General features: G+C 45.0%; 1 protein-coding gene across 2 annotated transcripts in view; it reads right to left on the bottom strand.

Moving 5' to 3' along the window:
• PASD1 (PAS domain containing repressor 1) overlaps nt 1–12,873 on the bottom strand; it is a 57,349-nt gene that overhangs the window by 17,136 nt on the left and 27,340 nt on the right. The window contains exons 6-12 of one of the 2 annotated variants that reach the window (XM_075435507.1): nt 10,934–11,023; nt 9,704–9,824; nt 8,424–8,537; nt 7,635–7,753; nt 6,732–6,814; nt 2,984–3,090; nt 118–265 (exon numbers count right to left, since the gene is read on the bottom strand). In XM_075435507.1, coding sequence (XP_075291622.1) covers nt 118–265; nt 2,984–3,090; nt 6,732–6,814; nt 7,635–7,753; nt 8,424–8,537; nt 9,704–9,824; nt 10,934–11,023 — 782 coding nt within the window. Of the gene's footprint in view, nt 1–117; nt 266–2,983; nt 3,091–6,731; nt 6,815–7,634; nt 7,754–8,423; nt 8,538–9,703; nt 9,825–10,933; nt 11,024–12,873 lie in introns of those variants that run through there. The other variant, XM_075435508.1, reaches the window with a different exon arrangement.

Genomic DNA, 12,873 nt, shown 5'->3' with positions numbered 1-12,873 from the left:
ATCTTGGTGTGTCAATATGCACAGCAAATCTTTGGCTAACTCAAAACAGGACTAGAAAAAAGATAATGGTTGAGCACAGCAGACATACATTGTGAGGTGTTCGGTGCTCGCTCCTACCTAACTACCAGGTGAGTGCAAACGATAAACTCGGGTTTGGAATTCCACTGGTGGTAGGTGATGTAGTAGTGTGTCTGCAGCCATATCCACTGCTGGCCTTTGGTCAGGAACCGATAGTAACAGGACTTTCCTTTTCCAAACTGCATCACTGTTCAACAAAAAAAGAAAGTAATTTATAGCAAACAGAAATTTCACGGTGCAAAGGCGACTAGAAAAACCACTCGGTCCCATACCCCTCTTGCCGTCTGCTGCTGCACTAGAGTGGCTCTTGCGGCTTTGAAAACACGACAGATGATACACAGCCACATACTGAGCTTTTACCTGGGTTCTCTTCTGCCACTGATTTCCAAGAGTGCACTTTGCTATTTTGAGATTGTTCTTATAAATAATAATTGGCATAACTATATAACTAGCTATATTCTTATAACTTCTTCATGGGCTCCTCTGAAATAAGCCTAAATAGCATTAATTAAAGAAAGCATTGGCCTTTCACAAGTACATGAGAATGCGTTTCCCTGACTGGGGGCTTGAAGTCAGGATCCTAGTAATGGCACAAAACAGTAAGATAGTGGAGTTTTAGCAGTTTAACTGAGAGTTTTCTTCCGAGAGATGACCTAAATACACCAGACGTGGTACATGTTATCAGGGTATGACCAGAAAAATCTCAAGTGGTGTAATATAACTGGAACATAATGAGGGGAACTACATTAAATAACACATTAATTGTTCCCAGACTACTGGGAGTACAAAATGAAAGATGCTCACTTAAAATACCCATAATTAATGCCAAGTAAAATACAAATGTGGTTTAAGCAAACCCATTTCACTTCGCAGCAGGCAAGATGCCTGCCCAGAGCGGTCAACCTGAAGAACGGGAACTTAGCAAGCCACTCTAACCCAAGTATTTTTACTCACCTGCACACCTCTACTTTGTTAACTGGCAGGACTAACTTCTTTAGCGATCCCTTTAACAGTGACGGGCTTTAGATGAAGCACTAGGCAAAGGTCTTCTGGCTAACACGCCGTGCTGGGGATCACTCAGCTCCCAGTCCTGGCAGAGATTTCCTGAAGCAACTTCTACAAGTCACTTCGCCAGCGCCTTACTTTGTCCCTCTGCACAGTAAGACTAAGAGATCCTTTCCTTCAGGTGCACTGTGCAAATACTCTTTCAATATGTAAGGGGGAAATGTGGCTCGTAGAGATGTAGAACATAAATCATGAAATAGATTCTCTGCTGAATGGTCTGACCCCACTCTCAATACGTGCGTCAAAGTGCACACACACATTACCAAAAGGCCATCGTCTGGTTAAGTACCTCACTTCTGTCTGAATGGTCTTTTAAGCAAACAGCACTAAAAAGTACTGTACTTGAGAGCATTTAAAACACTCCTTTAATATTCCCATCTACACGCTTGCTGCACTTGACCCAGCTTGCGTCTAGCCCCTTTCACCGCTCCGTTTGGGTGCTCAGCCACGCAACCCGCTTCGCCGCCGCCTGTTTTGTACCAGCGCTTTGCCTTGGCAGGGCAGAAAAGCCGTCAGGAAAGCGGAGTGGGGGAACTTGACATTCAGAGAAGAAGTAATTTTCTCCACTCTCTACTAGGTGCTTTAGCATCTTGTACATGGAAGTGGTAGAGATGGGGGTGGTTTGCAACTCAGAGAAGCAGCAGCTTGTCTAGCTCCAGTGTACTGGGGTCCTGTGGAGTTTCTTGGTGTCCCTGCATCGCGCTGCTCTGCATCTCAATTACAGCAATTACAGCATCCCACTTTTTCCACTCTGGGGTGTCCTTGTTGCCTTTTGACAAAACACTCTCCTTTCAAATGAAGATATCAGAGAGACAAACAGATAGAGAGTTTGCCCAACAGGAAACCTCTAAGTAATATTTCTTGGCAAAATACTTGATTACCTAGATACATTTTACAAAGTGCATAGTTACTTTCCATTACAGTGCTTGGCAATGCAAACCAGCTGGAGGACAGACCTAATTCTGGCTCAGTATCTCAGTCTGAAGTGCATGTAATAAAATGGAAAAATACAGTCTTGGGGTAAAACATCTCCCATGCTCGTCTGGTAGGAAAAGCACACTGATTAATAGTAGACCACGTCTGCTGCCACCTTTTGCCCTTCTTCAGACCAGCTCCAGCCTTCAGCAGGATGTGGTGCTTCAGTTGCGGGCTGCACTGCCACAGTACTGGGGCTAAGGGCTCCTTCTTATTTCACCTTGCACGAAGATGAACTTCATGGACATTCTCTGGTGTTCACACATCAGCCTGAACAGGACTTCTTTGCTATACTTCCAGGTCGACTGAAAATGAGCCATCTTCATTTTCAGGGAATCCGTGTTTGACACTTCTGTGTTTAGAGAAGAGTCTGATCCTCCAGAAGCATTTTACTAACAGCAAGTGAGGTTCACGACATCTAATTGCACAGGCAGGTGATGCCAATGCTGCTTTCAGAGGGCATTTTGGTGAGCTGAGCTTCCCAGCTGACTCCAGAGCCCAAGGGAACAGCGAGACCCCATGAACTGCGACAACCAACAAAACTCCCAGGGTTTGGGGCTGCCCTCACAAACTGAGGGCAGAGGCTGTGAAGTTCTGACTCCCCATCTGTTCATCTCATTTCACTCTCAGACAATCTGTGCTCAATTCTGCCAATTCAGGAAACCTGCACAAAGAGTTCCCAATCTGAGTGAATTCTGCAGGGATTCAGCCTCCCAGGTAAGCGTCAGCTGTGACAGCCTGTCATGGGAAGAGGGAATTCCCTCGTGCCTCAGAGAAAGACGCCTTTTGCGACAACAGCAAAAGGTTTTGCACGAGTGACAAACGAGATCAAAGACAGGCATGCTGCAGAGGGAGAGGAACTTACAGTGTTCATGGCACCTAGCAAGAAGCTCCAGGTCATCCGCGTGGTAGTAATCATACCCTGACGTTCCCAGAACCTCAAAGGGTAAATATCCTATAATAGGTGGAGCCCTAGAAGGGAAGCAAAGGGCAGGGAGTGAGCACAAAACCTGACACTGACATCCTGGCAGATGTACTGCGATACTAGTGACCAAAACCATCTTCTATGTTCACTTGGCAGAGAAATTAGGAGCAGATTTTCATATACACAATGACGTATTTTCATATACAAGCAAAAAAAACAGTGAGGGAGAGGTAAAAATTGAGCAAATGAAAAGGTGTGTGTTTACTGTTTCATAGCCTATTCATTATGTGGGTGTAGAGAAAAGTATGTACGTATGCAAGTGACTCAATTCATTAAGCACGCTTGTGAGACACGCAGCTTGAGAAACGCTATGGCTCTTCATCTGCATAATAACTCGGAGCTTGAGTAAAATTATCCAGTAGGTTGGATATAAATGTCATCTGGGTAGTAACTGTAGAAGAGTAAGTGGGAAGCTGCAATGTGTGTCAGGACCAGCTTGGGTAAAAGAAAAAAGTAATTGTTCCCATGGAAAAGCTTGGGAAATTATAAACAGAAAAAAATGTTTCTGTGCTGGTAGTAAAGATAAGAATAGGCACGGGGCTGATTTTATGGACTGTTATTTCTGTGGCAGGCAGAGAAAGAATCGAGGAAGTATTTAGAGACCTGCATTGCAATGACTTACCTGACTATCCTGCTGTCAATTCTAGAATTTCCATTTTCTAGGCAAAACATGAGGTTTTTTTTTAAGCAGTGTCCTAACAACACTGAAATGTGAGGAGGAAACCACTGTTTTTGCCTCTACTCCCTATATCAGCATGCCACCTTCTGTCCCCTAGCACTCAGGCACGCTCCTGCCTGCACCAATTCAAGCACCGCACCTACCAAGTGAGGCAGGACTTGGAGTAATTTGGCTCCACGTATTTGTTGGGGCTGCTGGATGTGCTGACGGCGTGAGGCTCACCTGCCAAGCTGAGCACGTTCCTCAGGAATAAGGTGGCGGTGTGTTAGTGAAATGGTTAACGTTTCAAAACCAGGGCAGTCTGAAAGTGTCACTGCCTATCAAACGTGCCTCTCCTGCTGCCTTTCTCTTGGTGCGTTGAGTTACCCTCTTAAGGAGGATGAATGCCACAAAGTGGCCAAGATTACGAGCAAAAAAACTATTTAAGCATTTGGGGTTGGATGGATCAATACTGAGTCTTCTGGAGATTAATGTGGTGAGTTCTGCCCTGAGTGACTCAGCTCCACATTTGCAGTCTTCAGGGACATGGTTGGCATAGATTATTCAACTAACGAGAGCCCAGACAGGTCTATAACCTCTCTCTTCCCCACATCCACCAGCAGTTTGGCACCAAATGGGAACCAGGGCGAAAGGCAGCACAGCCGGGGATCTGACCAACAGCAGTCCCAGGAGGATCAAGGTCTCAGCAGGAGCTGCCGAGTCCCAGCACAAGGGGTGGGCTGGAAGAGCCGCTCCTCCACACTCTCTAATGGCAAATCTCTTGAAACACGGTGGTCTCCACCACAATACAGCTTTATTTATCCAAATAACTTCTCATAAAGCACCGCGTTCCTTTTCCTCCTGTGACCCAGATTTCTGTTAATGATGATAATATGTGTATTTATTAAAGTGTCCTTCCTTGCTGTCTCTTTGGCAGAACGCACCAGTGTCTCTCCTATCTTTAATGACACGCTTATATTCAAGACAGTAATGTCTTTCAGATGCATATCTGATAAACATTCAAGCTGATCAGGAAAGTATTATGCTCTCCCGACTTTTGCCAGAATTCTTTAAATGAGAAAGCAACCACAAAAAGCTCCTCATCTGTCATTTGACCAGGAGCTGCCTTGCTTGTGGAACAATTTAAAAGTCGCTTGTTAGCTTAAGTTCCAGCCTTGTAGCCTGCAACTTGCGGTGCAAATGGACATGCACAGTCTTCAGAGAGCCTTTTGAGTGCCGTACTTTAATAAATTAAGGTAAAATAAGGACAGGACCATAGTGCAGAAGAGAACTAGATCATTATCAAAGTTGACAGGTTTTCTTTCTCTACACATATTTACGTGTAGACGCAGAATACAGATTTTTTCCTAGTTTGCTAATGTTTATCCAGACCCATGGAGTGCTTTCTGCATTATCGATCTTTACTCCAATTTATGTTGTTGTCATGATAGCAAAGGTGCTGATTCCAAGTCGTGCGGGGTACCCTGTCCGCCTGCTGATGGCTCAACTCCGCATCAGGCAGTGCGAGCTGAGGCAAATCAGCAAGCAACAGCAAACTACCCAACAACACCTCACAGCGTCCTGCGGACTGTACCAGAGAGAGGCTGGAATTGGTGATTAAATGAGATGTCCCACACGATCCCCTGCTCATTCTTGGGTCCGGGCTCACCGCTCGCACTCGGGACTGTCACAAACTCTGCCTCAGCACCTGCACCAGCTTTATTTTCTCTCGGTAACAATGGTTTCCTCACTGGGGGTATCGTTGGGACCGGAGTGGCTCCAAGCACCCGGCGCACAGAGTTTCCTCTCTGAGTCATAACCCAGATTCATCAAAAGACTCTTTGCTAGGTTTCAAAGCAGCTCCTGCTCGCCTCATTTCCAGGAGCTGCTGGGACGCAGCCCTTTGGAAAACCAGCTCACTTTGTCAGACAGGGAAAGACGGGGCTTAGTGCTCTTTTAGGAATCTTAACATTAACCACCTGATTCTGAAAATGTGGATTATTGGACAGGCCAATTAAAGTCTAACAAAGCCACTCCAGCAAGATCTTGACAACATGAATAATAAGGTGACTGTCCCAAAGCACATGGCATTAACCGTGGGGCTGTCGCAGGGTCGGTTCATCCACGCTTCAAGGTATGATACACGAGGTACGGATCTTGTTTACTGTATAAATGCAAATTATTATTCATTTATATTTGCTTTCTCTCTTCCTTGCTCTAAATGTGCCGACAATATTAAGGCTTTTTTTCCTCCCAAATATTTTTTTCCCTATAGCCTTATTTACTAGTCTTCTAGTAATGATTACCTTTGCTCAGCTTGCAAAGGGAGGGATAATGGAGAGAGTAAGATTTTGCAATGTGCTTACGCACACACATCAAATACAGAGAAGTAAAAGAGTGAACAAAAACCTCCAGCTTCTTCTGAAGAAAATGAATCCCATACTAATCAGCTTAATAAAGTGGTTCCAGTCTGTTTCATTCATCAAGCTGAATCCTAGCCCACCATACGGCATTGCCAAAAACAAATCTGCAATTAAATCACCTAGTCCACTGCTTTTTCTTTTATTTATATAAATTGCATCATTTCTCAAAGTGAAAATCAAAAGTTTATGGACACAGCAGAAGATTTAGAAGGATACCTGAAAGTTGTAGGTGGAAAACAGAGGAGCTAAACCAATACAGGGAACAGCACCCACACCGCTCAGTTTTAAGGACTTAATGTCTTGGTGAAGTTAAGACATTTTTGTAGATATTTTCCCACTTTTTTACATTGTTTCTTACCTGCCTAAAATGTGAGAGATAGCAAAGCATTTAAGGATGCCTAATGAGTAAGTTCAGAGAACTATTATCTATTCTGTTGCATTTAATTAGAGCTATTCTACTTGCGATCTCAGGCAACAGCTACACAAAGTTTTCTACTTTCAAACTACAGTTTGTTTATTCTTCAGTGACTAAAACCAAATCTCTTACCTGTGGTCCAAGAATAAAAACTTCCATTCCAAACTATGCCTCGATGTAAATTCTTCACATGGCTCTTCAACATTGCAGAGCTCCTGCAAAACAGTTGGCACATTCAGACATATAATTCTACAAAATGCCAAAAGGAGCCCTCTGTCAACACCAAAAATGCATCTTGGAATAACAAACCCTAGCAACATACAGGGCTCTTAAAGCACTTGATTCATTTTCCTGTAAGGAATGTATAAGCCTTGCTTTATAGATGGATAAACTGATGAAAAGGGCCTGAATAATTTACCCTGGGCTGAATTTCAGAGCTAGGCTAAATCATCCAAGGTCCTCATCTTGCAGGATGTAGGCAAAATTCCCCAGCTTCTCTTAAGCAAGAAGCACCTACGGTTGTTATCCCTGCCAGGACACTTACAGCCCAGCAGAAAGAGCCCAGGAAACCCGGTGTTCACGGTGTTTCAAGAAGCGGGTGGCCTTCTTACACAGAGGAGCCGTGGGATGTATTTCTTTAAAGGCTGCAGCTTTCCAAGTGGTTTTGCTGGTGACCTTGTACTGGTGCTTCCTGGGCTGACTGCTCTGAGATACCCCTTCACATGACCACCTCTTCTCAAAAGACACCCCATCACACGACCACCTCTTTTCAAAAGCAGCTCCCATGTTGTATCTCATCATTCCAAAATACATACTTATGTTGTCTCCCACTCCCAAACACAGCAGTGTCCTCTCTCCTCTACCAACCCCCTGCACCAACAACCTGCGCTGCTGAACATACTCTTTGCGAGGCTGCTGCGACGTGGCTCCCCTCGCAACAGCCGAGCACCCAGCTCGTGGATCCAGCAGCAGCTCTGCCGCTGAGCCCCGGCCGATCCCTGCACGAAAGGGAAGATGCAGTCGCAGAGCTCTCACCTTTAAGAACTGCGGTGTGACAAGACGAACAGTTGCTACGAGGCAAATCTGCTCCTCCGTGGCTGACCTGAAAGCTCGTGCAATAGCTGACTCAAAGCCATTACAGGAGGGTGTAGGCACTAGACACAACCAGACAATTTATTTAAGAAGAAGAGGAAGGAGAGCTTTCTTTTCCTGTTAAGACAGGTACAATGACTGACAAAACCCAAACAAACTCCTCCTACCCACAAGGTGATGCCACACTGATACACGCTGATGTTATTTAAAGCATAACCCTCTAGGCTCGGAGTTAGGCAGTTGTAACCACCTACCCCTGGCTTACAGAGAAGCCTCCTAAGACAGCTCTGAGCACCTCTCATTGTGCAGCTACAGTCTCCTTGTCAGCCCTTCTCCAGCTAAACATTTGCAAGAGCCAAGATTTTACAGGTTTCTCAAACTATTTAATTCTTAAGAAGTGTCATTTGATTGACACAAGGGAAACAGAACAGCGTACTTTACTGGTTATTTGAATAAGTAGGTTGCTTTACAATTGGCAGTGGGTCAAATAGAGGTGGGATCAGTCTGGTATCACTTCTTTAAGCACAGCATGCAGAAGAGTGCACTCTTGTGACCAACAGCCTCCCCACCACTTTTAGGTGACAGATGTCTCCAACATACCCACAGCTCATTCCATCCCTGCCAATTATGGGGCACTTTCAGCTGAAAGAAGGCCTTTAGGAGGCTATAGATTAACACATAATCTAAAGAAGAGAGACAGAAAGGTAAAGGTAGACTGCAGCAGTAACTTACCATGAGTAAAGTATTTAAAATCCACTACAAATTTCACATATTCATACATCAGGGGTTCATTTGGATCTAAGCTGCCTCTTGCTAAATGGCAGCAAAACTCTATTTGTTTTTCCACTGAAATGAGAGAAAGAGAGGGAGACATACAAAACATTACTAGAAGTCTGCACTTGCGCACACTTCATATATCAAATCCATCTAGGTGTTTATATCAGTCTTGAGCACACTCTGCTGGGATGCTCTTGATACCCGTAAGTAAATATACCAATGATCAGCTGGTTCTGCTGAAGGAAATATATTCTCACCCTTTTCCCACAGCTTTACAGCCACCCTGCTACGTTGGGCGTGAAGCCCTGGGAATATTGGTCAACGGTATTTTCCCCTGACTCTGTGCATGCAAGATTTCATGCAAAGCTGTCAAGTGACATTGCAGTACTCTGCTGTGGCATCGCTCAGCAGGACCCAGATCCAAAGGGCGCTGAAGTCACCCTAAGCCTTTCCATTAACAGTGCAGGGCACCGTGCCAAGCTCTTACTGGGTTTTCTGCCCAAGGTCTGAACTCCATGGATCAGACCACGTGGTCTTCAGCTGGAGGGAAACCAACCCCAGAGCAGAGCACCAGCACGAGGGCTGCCCAGCTCCCAGTGATGCTTACAGGGCAGCAGAGAGGGAGGCAAGAACCGCCTGGCCACAGCAAACCCACCAGGAAAAGGGGCTCCCAACACTGGCTTAGTGCAACATGGATGTTGGGAAGACACTGCTGCCCGCTCTGGTGCTGGGGACGTTTTCTGGAGGAAAGGGATATTGTGGGGGTGAGACAGCAGCAGAGATCTGGATGGACTGTTCAGATAGGAAGGCTGTTTCTTAAATTACTTGTAGGGTTTCTCAGGTGTCCTGAGACATGCAAGCTTCCTAAGGAACAAAGACTCTGGCAAAATTCTTGGGGATTTCTCCTACCCTTTTCCTTCCCCCAAGCCCCTCACTCTCCTTTCACAGGCTCCGTCCAGCATCCTGCCCTGGGAAAAATATCTAATGAGGGCAAATTAATTACCCACGATGCAAAGCAGACAGTAAACCAAAGCCTGTCCAAATAAAAGACCGAGTACCGGGAGCATGTAGGAACATTAGGTGATGTGCTGCATTAAAACCCAGAAATATTAACCGTGGCAAAACAGAATTGGCAGGGAGGAGAATTAAATAGCCGGAGAGCCCTGCGCAGGCTCCCCTGGGAGCTGTTTGCCTCTGGCAAATCTCCCTGACCGACAGAGAAGAGCAGAGCTTACCGTTTAGAAAATCAGCTGCAACAGGATCTGTCATGAGCACACGTGGAGAAAGGAGCTTGTACACCTCGCTCTGCTCCCGCTCAGGCAGAAAGTTTAATATATTTTGGTCCACCAAATCTGACTGATACAAAAGAATGCTTTGTCATGTTCAGCAGTACAACCTGACACAACCACACGCCTGTTCACCCCACAGCAGAGCACAGAGGCTGCTGGTCTGGTGCGGATGCATAAAGACCAGGAAGCCTAGTCAATCTGCGGATGGATCTAAGGCAGAATATAACCCTTAGGTTATTTTACCCCGGGGTTGCTATCTTTTTGGAAAAGGTTGAATAGGTCCCATTGGTTGCCCTTCAGTTCAGCCAGATGCAGGCTGGAGAAGAAACCCTGGTACTACAGGAATACAACATGATGAGAAATATCATATAAAAATGAAAATTTGAGACATTTTCCTTTGGAAGCACGAGACAGGAGTGGGAGAGCTCCTCCTCACATCCTCCATTTGTCTTCTAGGCTGAACATCTGGCATAACCAACTTGACCTGCAAGTGTTCCAGAGCTGATAAACCCACACATCCTGACTAAAGGGGTTCTACCAAAATGTCAGCATGTGTTTGTGTCTTTGCACACCAGGACATTCAGCCAGGTTAGCTGTGTGCTCGTTTGCCCTCATTTAGCACCATTGGTGTCTCATGCTTGGCAGCAGATAAAAATAAAAAAATGCTTTTCAGGGGCCAGCAGAAATTTCTGCACCCAACAGCTAACTGATCTCTAGAAATTCTCCCAGAAAACTCCAAGGCCTCATACTTGTTACTAGAGACCATGGGCTCAAAGTAGAAAAACCCAAAGTCATTAGAAAAGCATAGATTCAGTCCTGAAATAATCTTTAAACTATCTGAGAAGAGCTCCAGTATGCACAGATCTCACAAGCACGAGATTTTCCATATACCTGGTGGGACAAACACCACCCAGACCCTCCTTCAGATGTGCAGCCAAGTGGTGAGCTACGAGTACAGTGATTTTGCATAGGTTTTTTCTTAGCTAACTCGCAGATCCTGAGAGAGAATCTGTCATTCACAGGTGCCTGAGAAACTCCCTAAGAGTTTGTTGATTTATCCCCCACCCACAGTCCGTTGCCTCTTTGGTTGGACAAAAGCAATCCCCAGCCCTGCAGTGATGGGGCTGCGTTAGGCAGGGAAATCATTCTTCAACACATTGCTCTGTCAGAACTTACCGGTAAGTGTCCAAGCAGAGATGAAACACTATCAGATACATAAATAATAATCCCATCAGTGGTAAGAGCAATGAGAAAGCCATCTAGTGCCTAATGATAACAGGCAGGCAAAAAAAGAAAAAATAAAAAGAATTATGCAAGGGAACAACTTAAAATATAATAGGCTAATTTGTTCTTTGGTGATGCTTCTAACAGCCTAAAACTAACATAAATCAATTATGGATATGATAGCTCAATGCAAAAAACCAAATATTACACATGCTGTCTATTCAACATTCTTCTCATATTCTTATTCGCTCATTAATATTAAATTGACTTGTATTTTTCACCCAGTGAGTATTTATTTAACATGAAGCAAGATGGTGGTGGTTAGAATTTCTACACCCACACAATCCTAGTGACTTCAGTCACTTCATTATGTGTTCTGAATTACACAATCGTTAACCAATTTGGTGCGTAAGGAGATGTTAGATATCATCACTGCAAACCCAGCAGTGTGGATGGATGGATGGATGGATGGATGGATGGATGGATGGATGGATGGATGGATGGACGGATGGATAATCAGGGACAGAAAAATTATACAATGCTGTATCTTTAGCAATTTATGGACAATATGGACAAGATCTAAAGCCTTACTGATTTTGCTTAGAGCACTCATTTGTTAGGCTAGTGACGCAGCAAGTTTAAAGTTTGTTTCCTTTCCCCATTCTTATTCACAGTGGTTTCTGTCCAGAGTCCAAGTTCTCTGTCCCTTTTAAATTGCTGCATGTGCTTTCCTCTGTGGGTGTTCTTCCTATTCTTCACATCTTCTCGTACCATTGACCCCGTGTCTGTCCCTAGTCTTCTCTAACAACTACCGAGATCTGGGAGGTTTAATCTCTGGTCAGCACCGTGCACAAAGCCAGCTCTTCTAAAGACACTGTTAGGCTGTTCTGCAGCTTAGCTACAGGGAGCCAAAGATGTAGCATTCACGACCTTCCCCACCTCACTGCCGTACTCCGCCTTTGCTGAAAATAAGCCCTTTCTGGCAAAAAGCACTAATTTTCAGTAAAAAACGCTCACCGGTCTGACATAGCCCAGCAAGCCAACAATTATTAGCATGCTCTCTCCCCACACCGCTTCTAAGGGGGAATTTGTTTTGATTCAGCTGGAACAAACCAGCCTGTTTGGTGAGAGAAATTCCCAGAAAGAATGAACAGACTTTTCCAGGGAGGTGAGTCACGACATCCTGACGAAAAGGAATAGCTAAGACACTGCAGCACCTCCCAGCTCAGCCCAGCATACACCCTTATTTTGGTGGGGCAAAGAGTAGCAGCTGCCCACGCAGGGCAGGAGACGTCCTCGCCAGAGGAGCACGCAGCACAAACCCAAAGCTGCATCCTCAAGAAAGGAAAAACGTAGGCTCACGGGATGTTTCTAGATCAGCTAAGTGTTTCAGAGGTGAGAGTATCAGAGCTGTTCTCCTGAATGCACTTAAAGGCAACCCAAGGAAAAGATACAGCATCCACATCACAAGTAACAACACGGCACGGCTAGCAGCAGCAAAGGCAGCAAAGCAAATGCTGCCTGGCTAATGGGATGTGGGAGCAAGAGAGCTGCTCCGCTTTTTTCCAGGTCCTTTCAAGTTTTTGCTAAAACTGCTAGCTCTAGCGGCTCTTCTGAGGAGGGCAATTCCCTTTTTCCTTCCTCATCAGGCCAAGTCTGGGCCACATTGGTCTTCATTCCTAAATGAAAAGCTGTTTGTCTTCAAGGGGAAGAAATCATATTTTCAATTCTGTGTCTGCAAAGCATTTGGCACAACATTGGTCTCTGTCAGGTCTGTATTATATGCGCCAGTAGAGTAGAAATCATTAACATTAACGTTGGGACCTACAGGTGAAAAGGAACTCTATATCTCTGAACTACTCCACTGAACTGATTACTCCTCACTAATCTAT

Source organism: Opisthocomus hoazin, chromosome 14 (assembly GCF_030867145.1).
Source record: "Opisthocomus hoazin isolate bOpiHoa1 chromosome 14, bOpiHoa1.hap1, whole genome shotgun sequence".
Lineage (NCBI taxonomy): Eukaryota > Metazoa > Chordata > Aves > Opisthocomiformes > Opisthocomidae > Opisthocomus > Opisthocomus hoazin.
Note: the sequence above shows the minus strand (reverse complement) of the source record. Positions and strands in the feature narration are given on the sequence as shown.